Source organism: Protomyctophum bolini, assembly GCF_963924005.1.
Source record: "Protomyctophum bolini genome assembly, chromosome: 17".
In the NCBI taxonomy this organism is placed as follows: domain Eukaryota; kingdom Metazoa; phylum Chordata; class Actinopteri; order Myctophiformes; family Myctophidae; genus Protomyctophum; species Protomyctophum bolini.
The window spans coordinates 17,140,225-17,168,022 of record NC_137878.1 but is presented as its reverse complement, the minus strand read 5'-3'; the positions used below and the strand labels follow the sequence as shown (position 1 = coordinate 17,168,022).

The 27,798-nt window shown below is 40.7% G+C and overlaps 1 protein-coding gene across 3 annotated transcripts; it reads left to right on the top strand.

Moving 5' to 3' along the window:
• Window positions 1–594: 594 nt before the first annotated feature.
• Window positions 595–26,616, top strand: sfpq (splicing factor proline/glutamine-rich). Of its 3 annotated transcripts, XR_013965717.1 has the most exons (12): window positions 595–1,634; window positions 2,681–2,869; window positions 3,132–3,433; window positions 3,542–3,637; window positions 4,187–4,383; window positions 4,562–4,646; window positions 5,277–5,433; window positions 5,575–5,632; window positions 6,083–6,189; window positions 21,280–21,336; window positions 21,661–21,745; window positions 26,488–26,616. XR_013965717.1 is itself a non-coding variant. In XM_080788381.1 (10 exons), the coding sequence occupies exons 1-10, from the start codon at window positions 741–743 to the stop codon at window positions 10,666–10,668; spliced, it is 2,157 nt and encodes a 718-aa protein (XP_080644507.1). In that variant the 5' UTR covers window positions 595–740; the 3' UTR covers window positions 10,669–11,501. The 3 variants fall into 3 exon arrangements, 2 of the variants coding, with proteins under 2 accessions (XP_080644507.1, XP_080644506.1); XM_080788381.1 differs by lacking the exons at window positions 21,280–21,336; window positions 21,661–21,745; window positions 26,488–26,616 and adding an exon at window positions 10,552–11,501 and having other exon boundaries at window positions 5,322–5,433; XM_080788380.1 differs by lacking the exons at window positions 21,280–21,336; window positions 21,661–21,745; window positions 26,488–26,616 and adding an exon at window positions 10,552–11,501.
• Window positions 26,617–27,798: the final 1,182 nt, after the last annotated feature.

Sequence of the window (27,798 nt, the reverse complement as noted above, 5' to 3'; positions counted from 1 at the left end):
TTTCTCAAAACTTTAAATAGTATACAAAAACCCTCACATTTAAAATGTTTTAAAGGTAGCACGTAGCAACTCTGTTTACATGTGCAGGTCTAGAGGTCTCCACGGTACAGATGGTTCCATTGGCTAATATAATATAACCTTAGTTTTATCGCACTGTTTGCACATTGTTTTATGGGAGTTTTTTGTTGTCGTATACTCACAAATAGGCTACTATATCTTCTACATTCTAAATGCCATAATGCATTTTATTTTCTACGCCAGGTAACTTATTGTCTCAACATTCTATGTAAATTGTATTTCATAAATAACAGGTGATGTAAAGCATAGATATTATGTAAAGTGCTCTGTCTGTGTTGTGTCATTGGGGGCCGGGGGCTTCATTTGAAGCAGCACTGACCAATGAAGGAACATCCCCTACAAAAAACACTGACCAATGAAGGATCATCCCTGCAGCAACACTGACCAATGAAGGATCATCCCTGCAGCAACACTAACCAATGAAGTATCATACCTGCAGCGACACTAACCAATGAAAGAACCTGGGCGGATCTACATCGACGGGGCCGAGCCTTGTGCTTTGTTCCGAGTAAACACCAGTCATTCTGTCGCCATTTTGTGACAGAGGACGACCAGCTCTAGAGAGGAACCCAGAGGACGGCGACCGCTAGGCAGGAGATCGGAGTTGTCTAAATTCTTTCGTATACAAATTCGTGTCTTTGATTAATTCTAGCGTAAATAAAATGTCTCGGGATAACAGATTCAACAGGAATCAGGGCGGCGGAATGAATTTCCAGCCTCGTCGGGGTGGCGGCCCTGGCGGCCCGATGCGAGGCGGACTCATGGGGATGGGGAACCCGCATTTCAGAAATCACCCATTTCAACAAAACCAGAACAGAGGAGGACGCGGTGGCATGAATAATAATAATATGAACAAGCCGCAGATCGTCCCCGGTCACCAGGGACCACCGCAGACGACGCCGCAGAAGCCCCCGCAAGGGCCTCAAGGAGGCACCGGGATCATACCTCCGCCGACTCCAGGCCCGGCTCTTACCATGAAGGGCACCGTGCAGCAGAAGCAGGAACAACAGCCCCTCAAAATACCAGTGCCACCGACACCACCGCCTACGCCGGCCCAGATTGTACAGACGATACCGGCGGCGACCCCACCGAAACCAGTTTTAGCATCTCCCCCACCTCTACAGAAACCCAACCTTGCATCTCCTCCGCCGACGCTTTTGTCCCCTCCGCCGAAGCTTTTGTCCCCTCCGCCTAACCAGGCCAACCAGAACCAACCACAGAAGCCACCAATGGGGGGTAACGTGAACGGCCAGCAGCAGCAGCAGAACAAGCCGCCTCAGCAGCAGCAGCAGAACAAGCCGCCTCAGCAGCAGCAGCAGAACAAGCCGCCTCAGCAGCAGCAGCAGAACAAGCCGCCTCAGCAGCAGCAGCAGAACAAGCCGCCTCAGCAGCAGAAGCACCAGCACCAACAACACCAAGGCCAGAGGCCTGGCGGACAGCACAACAGACACAACAACAGGCCCCAGCAGCACCACAACCAAAACCAGCAGAACCAGCAGCAGAGGGAGAAGGCCTCTAATGCGACCAACGCAGCGGCAGAGAGTGCTCCGATTTCGGTACGTATCTCCAACCAGATTATTTGTTAAATTAACTCCGAGACGGGGCACAACGATATCCAAATTGACCCACGCGTGCCCATTTGATTACATTTGCAACCCCCAAGTGTGGTGGAGCGAGGTTACCCCCTCAGCTACAGACGAGTACACTCATACGTCATTTTACCGTGGAATTTTCCAGAAACGTCGGATTTATTGTGTCGATTGTGGATGAGTAGGATTTGGGTCATAGCGTTCAATGCTTTTGATTACACGATAAATAATTCGGTCGCGTAGCGTTGTTTTTGTTCTCAAGTTTCTTTCTAGCGTTCTAATCGGAGTAGTTTGAATGTCGAATGATGCGGACAAAGCGAACTGTTGTACATGGAAAAATAACTCGGTTAATTGGTCAGGGCAGCGCGGAAGGGCGGGTTTCCGCTTTGTGCCGCAGGCACTGCTACCGATTCTGTGTTCTTCGGCCTGTAGCACCGTGTGGCGAGACCAATCGTGGCAGTAAACGTGCGCACCCAATCCAGCACGTCCGCCATCTTGTGTCACATCCGGACGCGAGCCGTAGAGCTGTTGTAAAGACATGATACGCGTTGGGGGGAATAAAAATACATACCGGTTACCGGTACATATTTTTGATGTTTTGTTACCTTCGTGACGCAAAACGTCTAATGTCCACTGTTGTATTCGTAACATCCACTAAGACGGTAGTTGTAAAAATGTAATGTAGGTCAAATGTGTCCTTATCCCATTATGCCATGTTGGGGGGATGGGCAAGAAGATCAATGAGTGAGGGAATAAAGCCGATTTGTCTTGAATTTGATATTTTGAGCATTTAGGGAGGTCTTTTAAATATGAATTATTGACCTTTACCTCACAATTCTCACTTTGTACAAACATAGGTCTACAAGCTCTCACCATCTTGCATTGCGATGCATGAGCTTTTGGTTCTGCTTAAAACTTGTTTGACTTTGTTGTCCTGGTCATCAAGCTTTCAGCATACATATTGGCAGGTTTGTGGGATGTATTAACTCTAAATTGTTTTGCTTTAAACGCAGGAGTTTAAGGCAACATTGTCCTTGCTGCTCAAGCCTGGTGAGAAGACTTATACCCAGAGGTGCCGTTTGTTCATTGGTAACCTACCAAATGACATCTCAGAAGATGAGTTCAAGAGGCTCTTTGCAAAGTATGGGGAGCCCAGTGAGGTTTTTATCAACAAGAGCAAAGGCTTCGGCTTCATACGACTGGTAAGGAAATGCTACAGCAATTTGTCCTGTCATTCTATAGTGAGCTGGAAATAAATTAAATTTTACCCAAAAATAAGATAAACCTTGTCAGTGGGTATACCATGATATCATTTTGCAAGCATACAGTAGTAAGATGCCAGTTATACCAGCTATTTTTTTTTAAACTTATTTGTGTACTTGCGTGTATTGCACCCATAGCTCACTGAAACTAGCACCGTCTCTCAAATGTGACATGACACTGTAATTAATTTATTTTTTGCAGGAATCTCGCGCCGTGGCAGAAATCGCCAAGGCAGAGCTGGACGATACACCCATGAAAGGCAGGCCACTCCGTGTTCGCTTTGCCACACACTCTGCAGCTCTTTCTGTGAAGAACCTGTCACCATTTGTTTCCAATGAGCTCCTAGAAGAGGCGTTCTCGCAGTTTGGGATGGTTGAGAGGTCAATTGTTATCGTGGATGACCGTGGGCGATCCACAGGAAAAGGCATCATTGAATTTGCCTCACGACCTGCCGCTAGGAAGGCTCTGGACCGCTGCAACGAGGGTGTCTTTCTGCTCACAACGTGAGTTTTAAATGTGTCCCTGAGAGATTGAAGGTCACTTTTTACACTGATTTATTTTTATATTATCATGAGTGAAACCCAGTATAACCTTAATGTCTGTTTTCCCAGGGCACCCCGGCCTGTTGTTGTTGAGCCTCTAGAGCAGTATGATGATGAAGATGGTCTTCCAGAGAAATTGGCACAGAAGAACCCCAGATACCAGAAGTAAGGAATATTATTCACTACTTCAAGAGCCAGATTTTCCAGGCCAGTCTTGGGGGAAGTGCCAGGTCCTAAATGTCAATGGTGTTGCTTTTATTATGCAAATGAGTGTCCGCAAAAGCACAGCTTGGTGCCTAGCAGATGGTGAGATAAGGAAGTAGGGGCTCTTGGGTCATAGCAGAGCCACAGCTGTTAAAAATCAATTCACGCATCTCACTCATTGCCAAGTGGCAGATGTTAAAGAGTGAAGCTATAGCTATACAATTTTACAGGTACAGCATGCATATCACCTTTTGTAAGGACAAGTACAGCATGCATATCACCTTTTGTAAGGAAGGAATAATTTAATTCTCAGAGGTGGTGAGAACATTTCCAGGCAGTGGTACCAAATGTCTGTGATGATAAGCATAGAGAAAATACCCACGGTGACACTAGATCTTATCCATACAAAAAAACCTATGCATTCGTGGTACTGTAATATACTTTGAAAGAGTTCACCAAATAACTTGAATATTAGCTCTTTTTTAAAAACTTTTACTTTTGTGTCCAAAGGGAGAGGGAGGAACCACCTCGCTTTGCCCGTCCAGGCTCCTTTGAATATGAGTACTCAAAGCGCTGGAAGTCCCTGGACGAGATGGAGAAACAGCAGAGGCAGCAGGTTGAGAAGAACATGAAAGAGGCACGCGAGAAACTGGAGAGCGAGATGGAGGATGCCTTCCATGAGCATCAGGCCAACCTTCTTCGTCAAGGCAAGTATAGCATTTTTAGACGCCCACTTGAATGATCAAGAGACTCATTAATGATTCACAAAAATATTTAGTCAATTGATGGAGCTTACCTATCTGACAACAAGTAATTAGTTCCTGGCGAGTTTGTTGTTACCGCTCAGAAGATAATCGTATCCTTGATTCCTTTTCTGGAATGTAGATCTGTTAAGACGACAAGAGGAGCTGAGACGCATGGAGGAGATTCACAGCCAGGACATGCAGAAGAGAAAAGAGATGCAGATCAGGTTTGTTTCCACATGAATTATTAGTTTAGAAATATATTAAAATAGATTTCCACTAACTAATCTCTTATTGTGGTATGGTTTATATTGCCCCAGATGAAGACTACTTGTTTGTTCTGAATTTTTGGTTTTCTGTCTAAACCATAGACTGTAAAAAATATGGACAAAGCGTTCCGCGGGTCTAACATGAACGTAGAATGAAGCCTGTCAGTCCTTGCACTGGAAGTCGCCATCTTTCTAGATCCGTTTGGGCCCAGCTGGCCCATTGGCTGGCCCAGACAACAAGGCGGGACTTCCCCCCCCCTTCTTCTTCGTTGGTTTTTATTTTGACATGAGTGGGTGGGGGATCCCGTTCATAGACTGTAACGGTAGCCACGCCCCTCAGAACATGCGCGACTTTATGGTAATTTTTTTTATAAATGGGACCATAATTTTCCAAAAAGAATATTATGACATTAGAAATGAGACTTTAAACTAGTGACTGGAAGCAAAAAGTATTCATGACCATGTTTATTAAGGTAATACAGTTTAGGTGAAGTTGGGCCCAAATACATGGACTTCTATGGGGCTATGGTTTTTTTTTGAGCCCAATGACGCCACAACAGTCCATTATATGAACTTTCATTTCCTTAGTGGCTTCACAAAATATCTGTCTGACTGCCCCCCTGGTCTAAACAGACAAGAGGAAGAACGTCGCAGGCGGGAAGAGGAAATGCTTCGTAAGAGGGAGATGGAGGAGCAGATGCGTCGCCAGCGTGAAGAGAACTACAGGATGGGCAACTTCATGGATGTGAGTAAAGAACATCTTAACTCTTTATAGTAAAACGGCTTCATACTGACTTATTACAGTTGTGTACTGTATGCAATTAAGTTGGAGCCTATCATCAATATTCAAGTTGTTGAATGCAGCTTGTCTTCTCTGTTTTTGCAGGGAAGGGACAGGGAAATGAGGATGAATGCCGGTGGAGCTATGGGTGGTGGAGCTATGGGTGAGTAAATCATACAAATGTATTTGTCAGGGTCTTTCCTTGTGGTCTGCATAGGTGTTCTTTTCAAGCTGCTGTTAAATTTCACAAAAATAACTATTAAACAGTTGGAGACTGTATGTCTTTCAAGTTACAATAAACCTGCCATGACATTCTGAATTTGGTTTTACATAAATTACATTGCTTGTTTCTTTACTTAATGGTCACCGCTTGTCTGTATTCCTTGCAATTTTCTAATTGTAATATTGGTCATCTTAATTATTTTGGTCCACAGACACAAGTAACGGTAAGCCTCATTACAAGGAAAATACTAAAACAGAGTAGAAGGAAAGAGGTGGCCAAATACAGCATAGTTCAGCCAAAATATACTATAGTCCAAAAGTGTAGAAATTATTTGATGCACTTAATGTTTTTTTTCAAATGTGTGAAATTAAGTCCTGTTGTCTTTGTTAGATATGGCCTTTGGTGGCACCGGCTCCAACCAGAAGTTCGGGATGGGCTTTGAGGGACAGTCTGGCATGGGTGGACCCTCTGCAGCAGGCATGATGCCCAACGAAATGGTACCGTATTCAACTTAAAGAAAGATCTATAGTTAACCGTAGTAGTTTTGTGGCTGGCTTTTCTACTTCGTGGAGAAGCTTCTAGTTGTGTTAATCATTTGAAGATGACACTGACCAGCTTAAAATGTTTGTGGAAGATCAGTGGATATGCAAGTGTGCAGCAAGAAATCCTGCAGATGGCATGATTCAGGTTGCCTTTAGAAAGAGGATTGTGCCTACCTGAAAGTGTTTGTCAATGGCGAGCCACACCCTTAAGTTCTCCTCACTGGAATGTGTTAAATTTCCATCTGAAAATGGTCAACCTGCACTAAACCATATGGCATTGCTCTCAAACAAGCTCTTTCTAGAGTTGTAGACAACACCGGCTCTGCATTACTCTTGTAGCATGTGTGAGTAGTGGACCACTATTGCAAGCCCTGTCTCTTCTGTCCTGGACAGGCACTTATGTTGGCAAGAGGAATTGTCATCTCTGAGGGTTTTCTTTTTAATGTGTTGAAACTGTACAGACCACTTACAGGGCATCCACCTTCTTGGCATCATAGCTAGGGCAGATAAACGTCTGTACTATGAATTGACTCCTGTGACATGTAAAGACCCTCGTGGACTATCGGCTTGTAACGTTTGCCCACCTGTTTTTTTAATATATTTTTTATCTGAGCAATCTTTAATGATTTAGTGCAGGTTGACTGTTTTCAAAGCATTGTCAACTTCTGGAAAGAAAATTGTGCAAAAATCTATCTCCATGTTGTACTACAAAATTTCAACTGAGGGTGGTAGGCATAGCCTTGTGACTGTTCTACTTCTACTACGTCTGCGGTTTCAGTGGCCTTGAAACTACGTAATGTAGTGTGCCAGCTGATTGAATACTAGACCATTGTAATCATTTTGGTAATTGGAATGGTATTGATCACTGTTTTACTTTAGTTGCCCTAGTGGCAAGATGGGTTACCTCATGGCTCCTAATGGCCAGGGTTGTTTCGGTTTTGAGCAATGTTTTTGTCAAACGCACAACATGGACACTGGTTTCACTTTGAGACTAGTGTAAAACACCATCTTTTTCCCATGCAGATAAACATTTGTAATCTCTACAAAGTGTTTAAGTAAATGGTCCCAATATGGCCGTGCTATAATTTCCAAACCCAGCAAGCTGAAAAAGTGTCTTCAGTCTATCATTTGAGAAGTTTGTTTTAATTGTATATTAGGGATGGGTGTTTGGGCATGTTTTGTACACGTGCACACTCGGAGGCTTGGTTGTTAACTATACTATAGTTAACAACTTGACGTTCTATGCATATCATGAGAATACCACACGTAGTGTTAATATTAGCATTTCCCTGTGGCTCAGGACACTAGGCTGGCACAACAGGCTTAAACCCTGGTGCAAGTCTCATATTTTGTCAGATTCTTTGAGTCTAATGGGTTTGATGAGGAAGCATCTTAATCATTCAAAGTTTTGTAGAAGTATGTGTATATTTTGCATGTATGCATATTTTTCATTTTAATGTATATGCACAATACGTAATCTAGGACTAAAGCCCAAACCACACCAAAGGGTCGTATTCGTACAATACTGTTTAAGGTAGACCACACCAATGCAACTAATTGCAACTCAATAAGTTACATTGGTGTGGTTTACTTTAAAACAGTTTTGTCCCAACCCAGCCTTTGGTGTGGTTTGGTCTTTAGATGTAAACAATGCATATTACATTATGAAATTATTATATACAGATCATTCTCAAAATAATAGAAGTTTTGAATATTGTGTAAAAGTTAATTTTCTTCCATAAATTAATTAAAACGTGAAAATTAATTTCATTCTCCATTCATTCGCATCAAGTTAATATTTAAAACCTTTTTTGTTTAATCTGGATGATTATGGCATACAGCTCATGAAAAAAAATCCATATCTCAAAATGAGCATATTACATGAGACCACTAAAAACAGTTAAGTTAATTTATGAACTTTGTCTGGGCCACCTTTGAATGATTTCATCAGTGGTAGGTGGCATGGAGGTGATCGGCTTGTGCCACTGAGGTATTATGGAAACCCAGGTTTGCTTTGATTGGCCTCCGTAAACTCATTTATATTCAGTCTAGTCAGTGTCTCACACCTTCCTCTTGACAACATAGATTATCTAGGTGGTTAGGTCATGCCATTTGGCTGGTCAGTTAAGCAATCAGTACACCAATTTCTAGTAGTTTTGGCACTGTGGGCAGGTGCCAAGTTCCGATTTGAAAAGGAAACCAATGGCCTGGTTTGGCTGAGCGGTCCAGGCACCTAGGCCGGTGATCCAGCGTGACGGCGTGTCGCAGGTTCGAGTCCCGAACCCTTCGGTCTTTGCCGCATGTCTCCCCCCCCCCCCCATCTCTCTCCCCCTTTCCTGTCTAATTACTGTACCCTATCAATAAAGGCAAAAACGCCAAAAATATCTTTAAAAGAAAGGGAAACCAGCATCTCCATAAAGCTTGTCAACATGCATACAGATGGCTGTGTTGACACCGGACTTTATCAAACACAGTGGACCAACACCACTGACATGGCACCCAAAAAATCATCACTGACCGTGAACACTTCACTCTATAGTCCACAAAGCAAATGGCAATCTACCAGGAGATTTTAGGGCACTTGTCCTTCCATATGTTGACAAGCTTTATTGAGATGTGGATTTCCTTTTCTTGCAGGACTTGGCAACTGCCCACAGTGCCAAAAGAAGAAAATGAACTTTACCACACACTATATATATATATTTTTAGACTGATCTGTACATAAGTAATCCATTTTATTTTTCGTGGCCAGCAAAGAGAAAGTTACATTTGTAGGATATAAAATGTAATTTGATGTTCCTAACCTGCATTATCAGACTGTTGAGTCACTAGTTAAGTGATGTGCGTCTGCATTACTGCCATTAAAATGTTCTTGGGTAGAAGAAGCAGCAGCAGTCAAAGAACTAATGTCTGCACATTTTGACAAGAATAAATGGTTATAACACGTCTAAAGCCCTAACCACACAAGGGTCACCATGCAACTCCTTGGTTCCAAACGGTTGCAACGAGAGCTAAAACAGTCTTGAACCTTTGGTGTGGTTTGGGCCATTGAATTCCATCCCTAGAGTCAACGTGCAACAAGACATATCACACCGCAGGGACAACGCTAAATCCGTCTTGACCCTTTGGTGTGGTTAGGGCACTGTTGGAACAGTATTGTATGGGGAACAATTATATGATATATAAATTGTCTAAATATTATAGTTTAGTCTAAAACGGATAGAGTGAACTGTTGGCCGTGTACCCGCCCCATCCCTAATGTAGGTAGCAAAGTAGGAGTGATGTTGCAAAAGGATGCAGAGAGCAGTATCCTTTTCATGCCTATTGTAACTGTGCTGCATCAGCAACCGCTGAAAGTTGAGATGTCGGAAGCTTGGCGTCAAGACATCCTTTCTTGGTTTTACAATTTTTACTTTCAGTTGAAATGTAGCTAAACCTGTTCAGTAGTCGTGACCACTGTTGTGCTTCTTTGGGCTTTTTGGAATATTTAATTCCTGACTCTGTTTCCAATTAGGAAAACAAGATTCACAAAACTGTTTGGCTCCCAGACATTCCATCTAATGCACATATACATGAATGCCTTGTAGAAAGTTGTCTTGATTAATGTCCTGCGTAACATGACTTGGACATTTGGTCAGATTATTTCGACATTATTTTAATCTCTGGCCCCTATGCATTATTAAGAACATTGCATAACTATGGGCCCAGTTTACTATGCTGGTGAATTTGTCACTGTCACAACAGTCTGGCAAATTATAATTATCCCATATAAAACTATGCTTTGTTTTAAAATGTATTTTATTAATCATATGACATTCCTTATTGTCATTTACTAAAGCACCTCATTAATATAATGCTAATTGTAATGCCAAGAGTATTGTGTTACACATAATCGCAAACATTTTAGTGGCATTTTGCCATACACTTAATTCCTCCTCCATCCACACGTCGGACATGATAAGAAGATGATGGTCGGTGCGCTGGCATTTACAGGATGTAGACCACTACTTTATTGGCATGCACTGGAGACCATGCTAGGTAGGCACTGACTAACGAAAGCATTACCCTTTCTTCCTTTTCCGTATGTAACCTGTGGCACCTGTGGATCTTCATATCGGAATGAACCGTACCTTCGGATGTGTTCCTGCTGGTTCTGTTGTATATCTCATAAAAATGTGGGGAAAAAAAATCCACAACATAACCGTTCATCCTTTCCATCTGCCTTTGGACATGGAACTGTGTGCTTTTGCACTAAACCCCACCCCCGAATTCCACACACTCTATCTCTGCCATCTCCATAAATTGCTCCCTTTACAGCGCAATGAGCGCTTCCAGCAGCAGCAGGGTGGCCCTAGGGGAATGGGTGCTGGTAATGCAGGATTCGGCAGGGTCCGTGAGGAATTTGATGGGCCGGCCAAGAAAGCCCGCTTTTAAGTTAAAAAGAGAAAAGTTGCTCTGCAGTCCCATCTAAGCAGCGCTATTTTGTATAGATGAAACTAAATCTTTGAGTCATGTTAAAACTTTTGTTGTATTTAATTTCCAAGTGTTCCTGCTTTTTAGCCTGAGGACTCTATTTTATGGCAAGTTCAATATTTTCCAACTTTTTATTTTGTATTTTGAGTAGTGTGAAAATTAGGGTTCACACAACCTGTGATCTAGTACTATGACCCATGTATAATTTCCTTTCCAGTTGTACCATGCTCTGTCAGTCGTCGTGAAGTGATGTCAATTGTAACATTTTCTCACCTTTCTATCTACGGCTGTGTTTTGTGCCATTTAAATTTTGAAGTAAAGCATGTATTACAATAAAGGCTTAAATCGGTTCAATCAAAATTGTATTCTCTAAAAGACATGGAAAGTCTTGAATTCTTTTAATTTTTCAAATCAAGTTTGACTAACATTATTCGTTCTTTATAGTAGATTGAGGTTAATGTCGATGGCACTTAAATCTCGAGAGTCACAGATGCTGCAATGCAGTCAGGAATCAATTTTGACAATGAGCGTTACTGCACAGCCCAACAACACAAATGGCTGATTGCCTTGAGATGTTAGATTCAACTGACATGTTTCATTTTTTCTAATCTGACATTTTGGCAATTGTACTGTTTCTATTGCCAAGATGCCATTTCTGATTAGTGCTCTGATGTAAAAACATACATACAGTCATACACCCATTTTTAGAAGCCAGCAACCAGCAATGTAATTTTGCTTGTTATAATGCACCTGCGTTGTATCAAGGATCCTTCCATTAAATTGACTGGTCAGTAGCTCAAATTTTGGTGGAAACCATTCACAATCATTGGAGTCAGTTTTCAAAAACCCAATGGATCCCTATAGGAAAACTAAGCTGCTTTAAACACTGCAGAATATTGATAGTGATCATCCACCTTGTCAGACTGCGAATTGACCTTTGAATCTACCTGTCACATTGTGACATGTCGGAGGATATTCCACAGCAATGTTGTATCTTGAGAAAATAAATTGAAGGAAGAAAATGTGGATCTGTGAGCAATTCTCAAATTGGCACTAGCTGATTATATATATTCACTAATTTGTCTACACAGCAGTTTGTGATTAATTGCCCATGCTTTAACACATGAAACCGATAAAGCTGCAATCATTCTGCAGGTAAAAGTAACGGAACAGTTCCTATTTAACACAAAGGATGACCTCTATTTCTAAGTGTTGGTAGCTGTTATAACGACCCCGCGTTGAAAATCATCGTAGCACCAGCAACACTGTACGAATATGGACCACCGACCGCAACACATGGATCTTTGATTGTGTCTGCTGGTTCTGTTGTAAATCTGCCCACAAATGCAAATGTGGGGGGAAAATCCACAACATAACCCGTGTTCATCCTTTCCATCTGCCTTTGGACATGGAACGGTGTGCTTTTGCACTTAACCCAACCCCTGAACTCTATCTCCATAATTTGCTCCCCTTACAGCGCAATGAGCGCTTCCAGCAGGGTGGCTAGGGGAATGGGTGGCTAAGGGAATGGGGCCCTGGTAATGCAGGATTCGGCAGGGTCTGTGAGGAGTTTGATGGGCCGGCCAAGAAAGCCCGTTAAACTCTTGTCGTACCAAACAAATGTTTTTACATTTTTTAATCTGGGACATGAGTAAGAGTGTGTGTGTGTGTGTGTGTGTGTGTCAACGAACATTTATCTGGTTACAGCTTTTCGGTTAACAATTGGCACTCTTGTATTGTATTATGCTATGGCAACATCATAGGAAGTGGATACTAAAATCCACTCTTGTCCTTTTGGTGTCACCTTGGCAGTAAGGGCTTGTAGAGATCCTTACCAATGAAAATATTGTTAATTGTTAATATGCATTTTGTGGTTGTGACTAAAATGTCATAGTTTGGCATACTACCATCGGCTGGTGGATCATTTGCTAGCCTTCTGAAATCAGAATGTTAAAATTAGCTTTGTTAATCTTAAACTGTGGACATGGTGCCAAGGCCATGTCTCTGATCTGAAGTGGCTTCCTGGTAAAGAAGAAACTAATGGAAATGCTGGCGGATTTGCTATAATACACTGCAGCTGTGTGGCCCCTTTTAACAAGGAATCTTATACTCAAGCCCTGCTGAAAAGCTGTCAAAAGCTACCTCTTTTTCCACCTTGGTGTGCTTATGGCCAAGCTACAACGTCACATCCCCCCTTCAAATGGCAATGTGGAATGGAAAACACAAAGCACTGGAGGTTGGGCCAAGCAAGGAATCTATTAAGAAATGCCTTGAGTAAAACTGTTTCAGTTTAGGACTGCGGATGATAATGTTGAAAGCAAGATGAAAGATGTTATATATGTTTCAATTCTTAAACTTGCTCAGGTCCATTAAAAACAAAGGAACAATGTCTTCATTACAAGAACAGTCTAACGCTAAACATTATGCCAGTCACATTTTACAGTTAAAGGACCACTTCACCACTTTTCAACCTATTAATAGGTCCTCAATAATAATCATGATAAAATGGCACAATTTGTTTTCCTACTCAGTCTGTCTCATCACGCTGGGCAATACCTAAGTTGTAGAGGCTATCATCATTTGTCTTGGGTGTAAGTTGCAGGATTTTGGCGGAAGTACCGCTCAAGGAAATGACGTTGATGCTTTACAAATCAGTTTACATTCTCCGTGAATAAAACGAGTGTTGTGATTGGTCGGAATATCTTATCCGGGAAAATACATTTGTCGGATGTTCCGGACCGACACTTCCGCCGATAGCTCGTCTGCCTGAACAGGCTTTTCTCTTCGCAGATGAGTAAGGCTGCGACCGAGGCTAGTGTCTCATAGGAGGGCTGTGGGCAGTTCAGAAACCCGTCCACCAGTGACCTCATCGTTGGGGAATCCAAGCTAATTCAGTATTTAAGTCCGACGTCATTTTGTAGTGCTATGTTACGTCCGGGTCCAAGTGGCACCACCTCCCGTCCGCATCTCATTGTAAATAGAATATCTATACGCGTGAATCTTTTTACAATTACGTATTTTTCAAACGGGAAGCCATTGAGGGTTAAAAGGGTCTTAATGCTTCCAACTCGAATAGACAGACTATCATTATTTATTATCATTATTATTGAAGGTGTTAACAGTCCATTTGCTCAGTACAATATTTCAGGGGCATATTTAGAATGTGTGCAGGCTTGAGTATGTTGAATCTAGTTTGCAATTAATGAGGATTTAGTTGAGACAATGAAATAAAATGGCGATGGTATTCCCTGTGGGGCATGGCCTGTCACAGACAGATTTGGGAGAGCAGCAGCTTTATTGGTGCGAGGAAAGTGGTAAAATGAGACGACTGAGTGTCGCAGTATAGCTCTAGTCTATGGGGACACAAAAGCGACACGAAAGTAGGACCCGGCAGTATCTCTGGAGGGGGCGCTCACGTCACGGCTAAAATACTGAATAGAAACTGCAGGCTTTCTAGTCCTGAAAAGTTGCAATGCGAAAATGGAAGCCATCATTCTCACAATCTAAATATTTTTGTAAAAGAATATTATTTAAAAAAAAAAAATCTGCTCAACTATGTCACTGGTGGATGGGTTTCTGAACTGTAGTGCCTACAGCCCTCCTATGAGACACAGACTGAGAAGAGAACAATTGTGCCATTTTATCATGATCATTAGCGAGGACCTAATATATCCCGTGGCAAATGACTGCAGCAGTCCCAGAGCATCTCCAGCTCAGATAATCAGACTGATGGAAAGAAATATGAGTGTCAGTGTCACGTTAGAATCAAGGAGGTTCATTAGAACAACTGAAATTAAGATGGCTTGCACAAATTTACATGCTTTCAGAATGAGATGCTGAACTCTCATTTCCTCCTGTTTTTTTATTTTTATGACCAGACTTTCCCCCTCTCTCGGGAAAGTCTGGTAACCACAGAGAAGACCGGCAGTGTTGGTAGACCAATCGGAGGCAGGCGGGAGTGGGTCTTTACCGGGCCGTGCCGTAGTATTGAATCACGCATTCAACTGCTTTACTATTTCTATTGGGAAACATTATTTGTGACCTGGCTACAACCAGTCGGTCAGACCAGTTGGATACAACACTGATTTAGCTATAATACAGAATAACCAAAGGGACAACTAGTACTGTAGTACAACTAGTAGTAGTAACTGTACCGTACATGCTAATATTGTTGGGAAAGGGGTATTGGCTACTTGTAATGTGACAGAATCATGGTGTACATCACAGATCACATTTATTGAAATGGACCGGTTTTACAGTACTTTAACCATTTCATTTCATAATACCCTCACACAGTAAGTAGGGTCCTATTCATAGTGCACAACACAGATCATCACATATACTGTATATTGAAATGAACCACACACAGTAAATAGATTGTCGTCTTGTCTGTGTTACAGGATTTTTCTCTCTTTTTTTTTTAAGGGCTGCTTAAGTATTATGCATATTTTGTTTCAATGGAATGTAGTGGAAAGTACAGACACGCTACAGCAAACTTTTGTGGCCTTGTCCTAGTCATTTGTAAGGCTTCTAGGAAATGGTAGGACTTTTATTTATTACCTGGCTACCTCTATATATATATATATATTGTCTATACAACAGGCTTTCTTTATACAGGCTAAGCATATTTAATGCAAGAGATATTTTTTTACTAAGAAACCTCGTACTCAAGCAGTGAGTTTTTGGAGGAAGAGTTTCCTGGCTAAAAGCTTCCTATAGAAGTGCTTTCCTTCTCCACTTAGCAACTGAAAACTCGGAAAGGACCACATGGAGTTGGTAACACATTTGGATTTAATGCGTGTAAATCTGAAACTTGTAATGTTATGTCTTTGTTGGTTTTCTGTACATTTTCTCTTTAACAGGTTTGACCATCATTTGAGGGCAGAATGTAAGAAGGGACTATCCAAGCCAAGAAATCCAGATTGAATGGTACCTGGTACCGTTAAAACCAGATTGTCGTGGTCCCATAATCATTTGATTGGACTTCGGTTTGTGCTAGTTTGCACCAAACTGGAAAAATAAAAATTGTGGTTGTAGTGTACACGAGTGGAAGAATAGAACTTTTAAAGTGTAGGCTTAAAAATGTAGGCTAGGTAATTTTTAGACTTGTGTTACACAATAGTGATGGATTTGTGACACATGATCCATTCTTCAGTTCCAGTCGGCACTTGGCCAAGTGAAGGAACTGAAATTTTATGCAGGGATTTAGCACAAGACTGTCCATTATCACTAACGCATTTTGACCTAGGTTAGCAGTGTGCACATTAAAAAGATGCAATGATCCTTTCCCAAGTGCAAAGTTAAATGATACATGTAGCCATGTGGAATTAACATTACATTTTCCTCACATTGCAGAGGTAAATGAAAGTAACAGTCATAGTCATACTTAGTGATGCAGTAAACTTGACTTAAAGAAACCAGTGAGAATGGTTGAGCACAATTAAGTCTATATAGGGATTTGATACTGTGGGCCAATTTGAGATCCTTTGGATCTTGTAAATCTTTGGCAGTAGATGATATGTGGTGGCCTCCCTGGTATTCTCCCATCTACCTCATCCCTTCAGAAACCCACCAGATGCAAGAAACCTGTGTACCTCATCGTTGAGGAAAGAATGGCTTGTTTTGAGCGTGCATATGTGTTTGTATGTGTGCGTGTTGCGTGTTTTTGCGTACATGAGGGGTACAGTAAAGGCTGTCAGCCAGCCTGTTGCGAACAGGCTGCCTCATTCCACAGTAGAGGCTCTCCCCGGCAGTTGGGTTACGTTGAGGATGAGTAGTTCTACAGCAGTCAGTGGGACAGTAAAGCCTGGACTTGTTTGCACTTCAGCCACAGGTATGCTTACACAGAACAGCTGAACGAAGTGAGGTAAGTGTCCCATCCATGTTTATGATTTAAAAGATTGCACAACCCCCACCCACCAACAAAAATACTCTCCTTTCTCTCTTTCGCTCTCATGTTATGTCTGTGTCACCTCATGATGGTGTGGCATTTATATGCAGGGCTTCTGGCATCACACTATACACAAAAGTAATGGAATCACAGTGCAGAACCATCTGTCTTTCTCTCTATTCTGTGTTGACTTGTGGCAAAATTATGTATTGTAGCTTGTGCAGTGTGTGTGTGTGCGCGCGTGTGGTCACAGTACTTCCGCCTTCGTCAAAACTTGAGCTGTATCTACGTACGAAAAAAGGTTTTGTGGATGGCTGTGTCACTGGTTCATTGTTGAGCAGTAGCCCATGGCAACGTAGAGTTGTACCACCTCTTTTAAAATGTAACGTTTCTTTTCTATCTTTGGTTTGTGAATAAACTAAAGTTGTTTGACACTTAGGTTGGGTTTTGCTTGGAAGGATGTGAAGTTGTGCAGTGAACAACACAAAACTCATGTTTGTCTGGGTCGGAGTATGTAGGTCCAATGCAAATCTGGACACTGAATGTCAGATGCACTGGTTTGAAACTCATGGATCACAAATGGAACCTCGATTATGTCCTAGCTTTTTGTGTTTCACTAGGTGGGCTCAAGGGTGGACTTTGTAATTTACTTATTAAGGCCCATGGGAACCTTTTTTTTTTTTAGCCCTAATGGGTATACTGAGAAAATGTAGTCTTATCAAAGTAGTGTCACATTTTCCTCAAGTATGGGGGAAAAGGGAGCTTGTCTGAAATTCCAGAAATAGAACTGACATCTGGATTCATGTTGTATCAATATAAACCTACACAGTTTATTTGAGTTGGCAGTTGACACGTGTATGAGATCAGAAATCCATGAACTTTGCACACAATTTAATTATATTTTTAAAGTAAAAAATTAAAGTTAAATTGTTCACCTTTAATTTGACTAGTAATTCCTAAACTCAAATGTTTGGATTATTCATATTTTTTATGAAATTAAGTACCGTATACCAAAAAAACTGCTACAATGTCAGAGGAAAAAGCTTACTTTATCTACTGAGCTAAAATTCAGACAGTATTTTTTTAAGTAATATTGAGACAAATATACATTCAATTCAACATTTTAGTTTTTAAAATGCCAACACTGCATTTGTACAAAACATTCAGAGGCCACATTTGAAATAACATGTAATTGAATGTAAAAGATTTTTTTCTTTTTGTGTGGACTGTTCACATTTATTTTTTTACTGTAACATACTGTACATACTGTAACAGCCAGTGCAGATGAAACGGAAAGGAATTAATAAGCCAAGCCAGCAGTTTTAATTGAAGGTCTTGGATGGGGGCATGGGCATGGTTCTTACATAATGCTTGAGATTGAACACTGTAGAATTAGAAAACTGTTTCAATAACATTCTTCTACTAGCCTGGTGAAACCACTCCCCCTGCTGGACAACATGTGCATTCTGCCAGCAGGGAGAGTCTGGGAACTCTCAGGCAGACATGATGTAGCCTGGTTAATAAACCAGACTAATATCGCACGGACCGCGGGATATTAGTCTGGGGAGGCTCAGCTTGGATTTCATTTCCAGGGCGGTGGGTTGTAACATTTTCTCTTTGACGCAATTGGTCAGAGCTACTGTCAGTCAAAGGTCTCAAGCATTGAAAGTCACTGTACGAAAGCCCGCCCATATTGCATACCGTGTCCCGATTGGCCGCCCCATTTCTCTGGTGTTGGAAATGGGCGTGCAATTGAGCCTCTCCAGACCGTAATCCGCCGGCAGGCAATTTAGTTTTTGCCAACGGTCTGGTTTATTAACCAGGCTAGACATGATGTACTCCGGTCCAATTCTGGCCGGAGCGATATGAGGCCGCTAGAGGCGGGATCAACGCGAGACGACTTATGCAATATTGAAGCGCTGCCACAGCGCAAATGTAAACTCAACCTAACAAGACTACAACTCGAAATTATTATGGAGATATCAAATGATTTTCAGTCTTGGGATTTGTTTTGGCTTTAAGCCCTGTTCCGGGTTAATCGTTTCTGCTTGAGAGATCCCAGACTGGTGAACTCAATACTGCCGCAATCTGGCGAAGTCGGGTTAGGCTTTTACACCACTTTCATGTAAAAACTGGATTTAAAGTAATTTGTATTTACAGAGTAGTAGTCATATCATGGTTATATTCCAATTCAAGATTGATGCTTTTAGAGAGCAGTGAAATGCTCAATTAGCTCAAATTAATTGACATTTCAGTCATTGACGATTGATGCTGTCGCACAAGTATAGAATATTAAGTTAACACATTAATACATGCCGGTTACATTTGCTAGTGATGTGAATAAAAAATGATTGTCGACTCATGCTCATCTCGACTCAAAAAATAGAAGTCGAAATCTATGATGAGAGATTAATCGGCAAACACATCAGTATTGGCCTTAAACCAATTAATCGGTATCGGTAAAATAATATATCGGATTTAGCAGATATTTAATTTTATTATGTTGACATTTTTAATTTAAAAAGCCTAAAAAACCCTTTTGGCTGCTTTCAAAAGAGCTTTCGAAAGAGTCAATAGTTGGAACATTTAAAAAATAACTACATTCAAGCTGTTTATGTTGGGATGAGCCAACATTTCAATAACGGTGCATCCCTAGTTTTGGAATAAAGAGGCATTGCTTTTTTCAAATTCAGCTTTTTTCAGAATGGCCAAAATAATAATATTTTTATAATACAGAATGAGATCATATAGACATCGGTTATATCTGTTATCGGCCATAATAGCAATTAATTCAATTCAATCAGATATCGATATCGGCCAAATTGTCTCATTGGTACATCCCAATATACCGGTATGTATAAATTGTTTTTGTAATGGCTTGTTCAACAAAACATCATAAACCTTACTGTGATCAAATGTATTGCATATGGTAAAGGGAACTGTACGAGTATCTCTGCCCGTCTCTAATCTGCATCTTATTTATAACTGGGCGTTATTATGGATCCTACCGCAGCCCTGCTGTGATTGGTCAGTAGTGAGCTGCTTGCGCATAGTGTGCGCGAAGTTGACAGCCAAGATGATTCGAGAAATGCCATCAGCTCAAGGAAGCATTTCCCCTCTTATCATCTTGGCTGTCAACTGCACACACTTTGCACATTGCGCAAGCAGGAAGTAAACAACCCCTTACCTGGTCCACTATCCTTTATAACTCTATCATGCACTCACACAACTAGACAGTGTATCTGTGTCAACAGCATTGACAACAGTCCTATGTGAAACAACCACTCACTATTTTAAAGCCTCTGGGCACCAGAAGAGTTAGCCTCACGTAGCCAGCCAGTTTTTTTTTCTTTTTTTTGCAATGGCAGAGTCGTCTGGCTATGCGAGGCTAGTGAATCCACTTGATTCAGTAGACATCCTGATGGATGCTTTTTCAGGCAAGTTTTGAGGCCAGAGCAACTGGGGCATCCCCGTATTAACTAAGTGCTATATCCTAATCCTACTGTATAATATGATATCTTAATAACAGATGGCTATTGGGTGAGAAGATTTAACTGGCCTTTGGCTGGTGTCAATTGCCTATTTTGGTGGTTGGGGTTGCTGGGGTTAATGTGCGATCCACAAAGGATTATATTTCCCACACTATGACACTTTGTATGTATATGTATCCACAAATGGCATCTGTCTTTTGCTCTACGGTTGGAACGTTTGCTCATTATATTGCAGGCATGACTCTCTGGGGTAACCTTGTCATGCCAGTGACCAGCCAGCTATTTTTTTTTAATTGTACTGCTCAGTTCATTTGGACTGGTAGTTCCCTTTTTGTGACTTGTACATAGAAATGGTCTTGATGGTATAAGTGCTGCACTGGACTCCTGGAGTTGTGCAGTGCTCGGCACCTCTGGGGAATAACATTCTATGTGGTAAAGCAACTACAACCTATTCAAGTGACTAATGCAGCCCTAGGGGCTGTCGAGTTGTCTGTCTGCACTGTGATCCATTCTGTCTAGTTATAGTCTATTGGCCAAACTGCTTCAATTCATGAGTGTGATGCCAGAACTACCTCCATGGCCACTAATGGCCTCGTCTGGGAGGGCAATGCCCAAGGTCTGCAAGACCGACTTTGTGAATGAAGTAGACTCTTGTACATGGTTACGTCTAGTGTTCTAAGCTGCAACTCCCAGCTCAGTAGGGGTTTGCAGTCATCCCTGGTGTGTCTAGTACCCAAGTCAAGCTTACCTGGCTTTGTAACAAAACATCCTTTTCCCTCAAGTCTGCAAAGGTTTTAGAATGCTGCAGTCGTTTATCTCGTTGCCCCTCTGCAGTTTCTGAAAAGCAAATGCACTTCTCAGAGTGCTAAGTGGCTTGTCAAATGAAACGTCTGTATTTGAGCGTTTGTTACATTGCTCGGATAAACAAATGTACATATCACTTACATTCAACCATACATCAACATTTTACACCATATATGTACATCATGCATACATCTCAGCCTGACACAGGATTTCTATTTAAACCATTGATACTGATATATTTGCATAATCACAAGCCACTGTATACACACACAAAACAGTTAACCATTCACAATATACTGTACCACACTCAAAACAGCACTAGTATAACAATATTATACTCTTGAACTAGTTAATTTCCAGGTTCTCATTATCTCTCTTTTACCACAGGGGTCTCGCATGATAGAGGGAGGCTGACCTGAGAAACTGTTTTCCAGTTAAACTATGGTACGTTTAATTTTAAAATGAATACATAAAAATAATGTTATGCATGAAAGTGTCATATTCAGTGTCCAGACATGTCATTTTATTCTTCAACCATGAACTGCCCTAGCATTATTTTTTTATAATAAGGCATTGTAATTTGTGTTGCCACTGTATGACGTGTGTTAACAAGATGTAAGCGGGCACTTTTCAATTGCCATTTTGTAACGGAATTCTTTGTACAGAAGTTTCCCTTTCATATAAATCTCCATCTCTCCTGGAATAACACTTTTTTGATGGAGAATACACAACACAAATGACAAATTTCTTTTTAATGTTCCCTAACAGATAAACTGAAGAGACTTCTGAAACGAACCGGAGCTTCAAAGGGTTCTGCGGGCAGGACTGTAGAGACTGGGATGCTGGCCTGAAGGTTTGCAGATGAAACTTCATTATGAAAGTTTTAGATTGGATAAGTTGTGAAATCGCATGCTACATTTGATTACATGAAATAAAAACTTGAGTTCAGTGGAATACTGGCAGAAGTTCAAATTATCTTTGAATGAAATCCAGTGATTCCTTCCGTGGAAGGGCTCAGTGGGCTCAGGTTAACTAAAACCTAATATCCCTATTCTGGGCATGTCACAATATGTCAACATTTGGCGAAAATTGCAGATCTTCAATGGGTCTCCTTGTGAACTTGTAGATGGCATTTCTTTTAGACCCCGGGGGGGACTCTGGTCAATGAAACATAACTTTAATTGGTCATTTCAAGAATGCCAATCTGTATTGTATTTAGTCAATTTGATAATAGTTAAGTAACCTTTACAATGAGGTATAACTTGTAAGGGTTGTGCAATAGTGGAATGAGAAACACGGCTAAACATGTGTGTAGCGCACATACCTCAGGTGTGTGGCAGTCACAGTCACTGAGCATGGGTCCTTTGTTTAGTTTGTTTATGCTCCAAGCGGCGACTCTGCCCCATGGAAAGATGCCACATTTGTCCTTAAGGATAAGGCCTGTGCAATAGGTTTAGTGGAACCTTGTATTCCATGACGCAGAGTGGCAGTATTATGTGGTGTCAGCCCTGGTACCATTTCCAAACTGGACAAAATTCTAGGCCACTCCAAGAAAACCAGTTCCTCACCCTTGCTTCACTGAGGAACCATAGTGGTTCCCCCCCCCCCCTCCCAGATAGGCAAGATTTGCACAACTGTAGCACAAAGTTGCAGGACCCATGCTCACCAGCCAGGTGTGTGCTGGCAGGTCGCTCAAAACGAGAGCCATTAACTGACAGAATAATATTGGGGGATTTCGGCAAATTTCCAAGGGGCACTACCCACACGTTTAACTGTGCTCATTCCACGATTGCACAATCCTTACAAGTTATACCTTGTTATAAAGGCGACTAATGATATATCACCCATTCTTGAGATAAGGGACAAAACCTTTTTCAAACTGGATTTTTTTTTTTTTTAAGATACATTCAAATCAAATAGATGTATTTGTAGACACAGGTCTCAACTACCAATCTTGAGAAGGAACAGGTTTTTCGCATAACATTTCTTTCTAAAATGGGACATTTATGCACTTAATACCTGATTCATGTCAACTCCGTCAGACACACTAAAATCCCTTTTAATTGAATTTTATCATTTCAACAATAATATAAAGTCCTCAGTTATCTTATAATGGCTTTCAGTAATCAAGTTAAGTAATACAAATCTTTTAATATTATTTTGTTCCAATATCACACTATTATGAAATATCCAATTTCTCAAAACCGTCATTTCAACCTTTATTTTCAATATTATAACATGAAAACCATGTAAAAAAAAAAAAAAATCATCATTACGTATCATTTCAGTTGGTGTTTCAATACATAAGCACAAAAGATTTGACAGCAAATTTTCTATTTCTTTGGAAATTAACAAAAACATCACGGGACGAACGTCTGACGGAGTTGACGAACATCTGACGGAGTTGACAAGTTTAACTGATTTAGGTTCTAGACCACCTAGGATCTTGATTCTGGTGACTAATCCCACATTTTCAAGGATGAGGAATACAGTGGTACTATTTAGATTTGCCCTGTGAACATGGCAGCCATTTTTCAAAATGGCCGCCAACTTTCTGTTATTTCCCAATAACTCAAGTTCTACACCACCTAGGATCTTGATTCTGGTGACTAATCATACATTTTCAAGGGTGAGGAATACAGTTGTACTATTTAGATTTATCCTGTGACCATGGATGGTAGACATTTTCAAAAATGGTGGACCTGCTATTATTTTACCAATTTACTCAGGGAATATTATCAGAATAATATAAAATCTGTGAATACATTTCTTACCAAGAATTTTCTTCACCAATGTTTGTAAAGGTGTCTACTAACATATCCCACATTGGTTTCTATTTGACCACCCTAGGGGCATGTTTGACAGCTGCTGAAAGTTGGGTACCATCAACAACCAATATAAGTTAATAATTAAAAAAAATGTAATAATAAAATTTCATTATGCTTTAAGTAGCATGTGGCATGTCAAACTAGGGGCTTTTCATGATTCTGGATCCATTCCAAGCATTAGTTTTGCACAAAAAACACTACGTTGGCTAAAAACGGCCATAGCCATCATCACAGATGTGATGAGGTCAGCACATGTCGGCACATTTGGGCAAGTGGCTATGGCCAAACTAGGGGGTCTATGGCCAAACTAGGGGTCAAACTCCTTGGGCTAAATTCGGTGAGGTGAACAGTGAGCAGTGAACAGTGAGGGAAAGACTGAAGACAGAAGATTTGGCTTCAGGACCATCAGGCAGGATGTGCAGACACTGAAGGCATCAGTGTCTTTCTCTGTGTCCCCAGCATGTCAACCAAAGCAATGTTACCAAATCAAAGGAGCCTTCACCTCATCCTCGTCACCTGGGGCTGGGTGAGCAATCGTATCCTGTATCTAAACTCACAACTAAATACAGACACTTGGCCAGACTGCCGTTTGAAAGGGTCAAACCCCTCATCCTGATTGGGGAAGACCACCCCACCTAATCACACCAACCGAAGAAGTGAGGTTGGGGCCTCCAGGTGGGCCAGCAGCCATCTGCACAAAGACCCTGCAGGAAAGCAATCTCCAGCCAAGACAATGTAAGTTGACTATAACAGAGCCCCAGAACACAGAGCTCAGGAGAAGGATGGAGAAACACTGGCAGGAGGCCACCAAGATACAATGCCCCAGAGACCCAGAGTGTGCCACCACTGGCAGTAAGGAGATCAACTGCTGCAGCAAAGATGTCATGAAAGGCAAGTCTCCACCAAAAAAAACCCTGAACCTAATCGGGGTGTCAAGAGACCAAAGTTTCTCCCCCACAGTTCCCTGCAGTGGCCAGTGAAGTCAAACTGTGCATCTGTACCTGAAAGGGGCAAGTCAAAGGCCAGAAAGCCCACCTCCTTTTAATGTCCTGTCAGTAGAAACTCAACCTGCACCTGAAATAAGCCCTTACCTCTCCCAGAGAAAGTTCATCCTTGAAAATGTAATGATTAGTCGCCAGAATCAAGATCCTTGGTGGTCTAAAACTTGAGTTATTGGTAAAATAACAGCAGGTTGGTGGTCATTTTGAAAAACAATGGCTGCCATGGTCACAGGACAAATCTAAATAGTACCACTGTATTTCTCATCTTTTAAAATGTATGATTAGTCGCCAAAATCAAGATCCTAGGTGGTCTAAAACTTGAGTTATTGTAAAATAACAGCAGGTGGCGGCCATTTTGAAAAAAAAATGGCTGCTATGGTCACAGGACAAATCTAAATATTACCAATGTACCCCACATCCTTGAAAATGTATGATTAGTCACCAGAATCAAGATCCTAGGTGGTGTAGAACTTGAGTTATTGTAAAATAACAGCAGGTGGCGGCCATTTTGAAAAATGGCTGCCATGGTCACAGGGAAAGTCTAAATTGTACCACTGTATCCCTCATCCTTGAAAATGAGGTCTTAGTCACCAGAATCAAGATCCTAGGTGGTGTAGAACTTGAGTTATTGTAAAATAACATCAGGTGGCGGCTCTTTTGTAATATGGCTGCCATGGTCACCACGAGACAAATCTGTGATGGCCCCATAGCCAAAAATGTTCCTTAAGGCATGCTCTAACTGTGTGCCAAATTAGAATACTGCCCATTATTCAAAAACAATAATTTTATTGTTTTAGGAACACTTTTGTCAACTCCGTCAGATACACGTCAACTCCGTCAGACACAAAATCTGACGGAGTTGACGTCTGACGGAGTTGACAAAATGGCATTTGTTTTCATCTTAACCCTCTTTAGTACAATGTAGCCATTTTGTTTTTGCTTAATTTTGTTAGCTAAACCTAACCCCTAAACTAAAATAATAAACATTATTTTGGAATTCTTAACAAAGATCATAATAATGTCCTGACGGAGTTGACATGTAAAAGCTGTGACCACATTGTTATCAACATTGTTTGTTTAAAATATCAAACAATCAAATGCTTGTCAGACCAGGTACTCCACTGTTGCAACAAATATAAATGGGACTTGGAAAAGGAGTCTTCAGGCTAAATCTGTCGACAATATTTTCTGATTAATTTAAGACTTTTAAAAAAACCTGACGGAGTTGACGGAGACGTGGGACGAACATTTGATATGAGATATTTAATAGAAAATATAAATTAAAATTAACTGTGTATATTATTTGCTATGTTGTTGACAATCTACTTTAATTTAGTATGTATATTTATGTGATTGTGACAGTATTAGACACTTTTTTGGCAGTTTGAAATTGTGGCCACTTGCTGGGGACAGGCTAAATACAGGCCTTTTTGGGTACAGGGCCTGCTTTTAACTAATTCAGATGGAATATGAAAACAATTATAATGAAATTAAGGGCATAATAATACACAACTGTATTACACTTAACTTTGCAAGTGCTTTTATTTTTATGAATTAATTTATTTTTTACATAAAATAAGGCTCTTATGTGTGGGACATGTTTTTTCCACTTTTGTCCCTCATCTCAAGAATGAGTGATATATATAATACAATACCAATTGGGATTATTGAAAAGGAGAAATAATTGACCAAACTTTCAGAATGTTTTGTGAGAAGTTTACATAGGATTTCAAGTTAATTTACTGTATGTTTCTTGTCTTTGACAGAGCGGACGGGTGAGAATGCAGTAAAGTGGAAAATGCTGTACTAGGAGGTGTCCAGCAGAGGACAAAGGCACAGCACCTCTGCTGTGCCTTTGATCCTTCAGAGGATCAAAATAAATTGTTGAAATTTGACCATTGTTTGTATTTTATTGTAAGTTGACTACTCAGTACAGTGTATTGAGAAATGAGAAATGCACCCCATGGTGAATGAAATATTATGAGAAGCTTATAAGTCAGTAGTTAATTTGTCTATGAGGTCCTATATTTAAAGTCATAATCCAACATTGGAATTATGAGGTGTTCATTTCTATTTCATAAATCAGGCCTTTTCTGTATCCATACACATTGACTATATAGTTACCTTGCCTTGATAACAAAATGATCCAAATATCTTACCACCTCATGCTGCTCAAGTAGCTATGCCTGTTTGCATGGGAACTACGGGTCTGGTTAAATCCACAGTACTGAGGTATAGTTTTAAAACAAGACCATGTTTTTTTTTGTATTCTAATAGTTTTAATTGTTTTTAATAGACATGACAGACACAAAACAAGACATAATAAAAAACACCAGACTATAATGCATAATGAACAAGTAAAAGACTAATCTTAATGAGCCATAGGAAATGAATACAACAAAACACGGGCAGTTTTTAGTCACTAAATAAGCCCGCTGTTCAATTGAATTGTGTGTACTGAACAGTTGATTAACTACGACTGGCCACGGCTGACCTACTCCCTGAGGGCAGTCCAGTTACAATTAAGGTGCAATGTTTCCCCTGCTGGATCACACTTGCATCCTGAGCCTTAGCTGTCAAGCCTGGAGGAGATCCAGACCAGCCAGTGGAAGAAGATATGACCCCCATTTTTCAAGACTCATTTGTGGGAAAAGAACATTGAATGTCAAATGATTATCCCCCGATTATAATACAACCCAATTTTTTCTAGGATATTTCCATTGGAAAATATATTTAGAATAGAACATTATATAATATATATATTTACAGTAGAATAGGGTGTGTGTGTTTTTTTTCCACTATTGATGTATATCTGGATAGTCTTTGGATTTATTTTTAGAAAATGTCTAAGTTTCAATTCAGAAGTGCATTGATATTTAAAGAAATTACTGATTTGTCATTTTGAATGCTCAAGGACCTATTTGACGGGAACTTTCACTTGTAGTTGAGTTATATTTGACCAGGTGTAGGCCTATTTATACTTTGACTCGATTACTGGAGGTGAATAGACTACTTGGTCCACCACTGCCTATGATTTGAACTTCAAATTATTGTTTGCCATACAGTAAAAAGTTCAC

What these genes read in the sequence shown, in the direction of transcription:
- sfpq (XM_080788380.1), top strand. Translation starts at nt 741, where the DNA reads ATGTCTCGGGATAACAGATTCAACAGGAATCAGGGCGGCGGAATGAAT. An exon ending in GGTGTCTTTCTGCTCACAAC is followed by an intron (nt 3,434 to 3,541) that starts GTGAGTTTTAAA and finishes CTGTTTTCCCAG; the next exon opens with GGCACCCCGGCCTGTTGTTG. An exon ending in GCATGATGCCCAACGAAATG is followed by an intron (nt 6,190 to 10,551) that starts GTACCGTATTCA and finishes CTCCCTTTACAG; the next exon opens with CGCAATGAGCGCTTCCAGCA.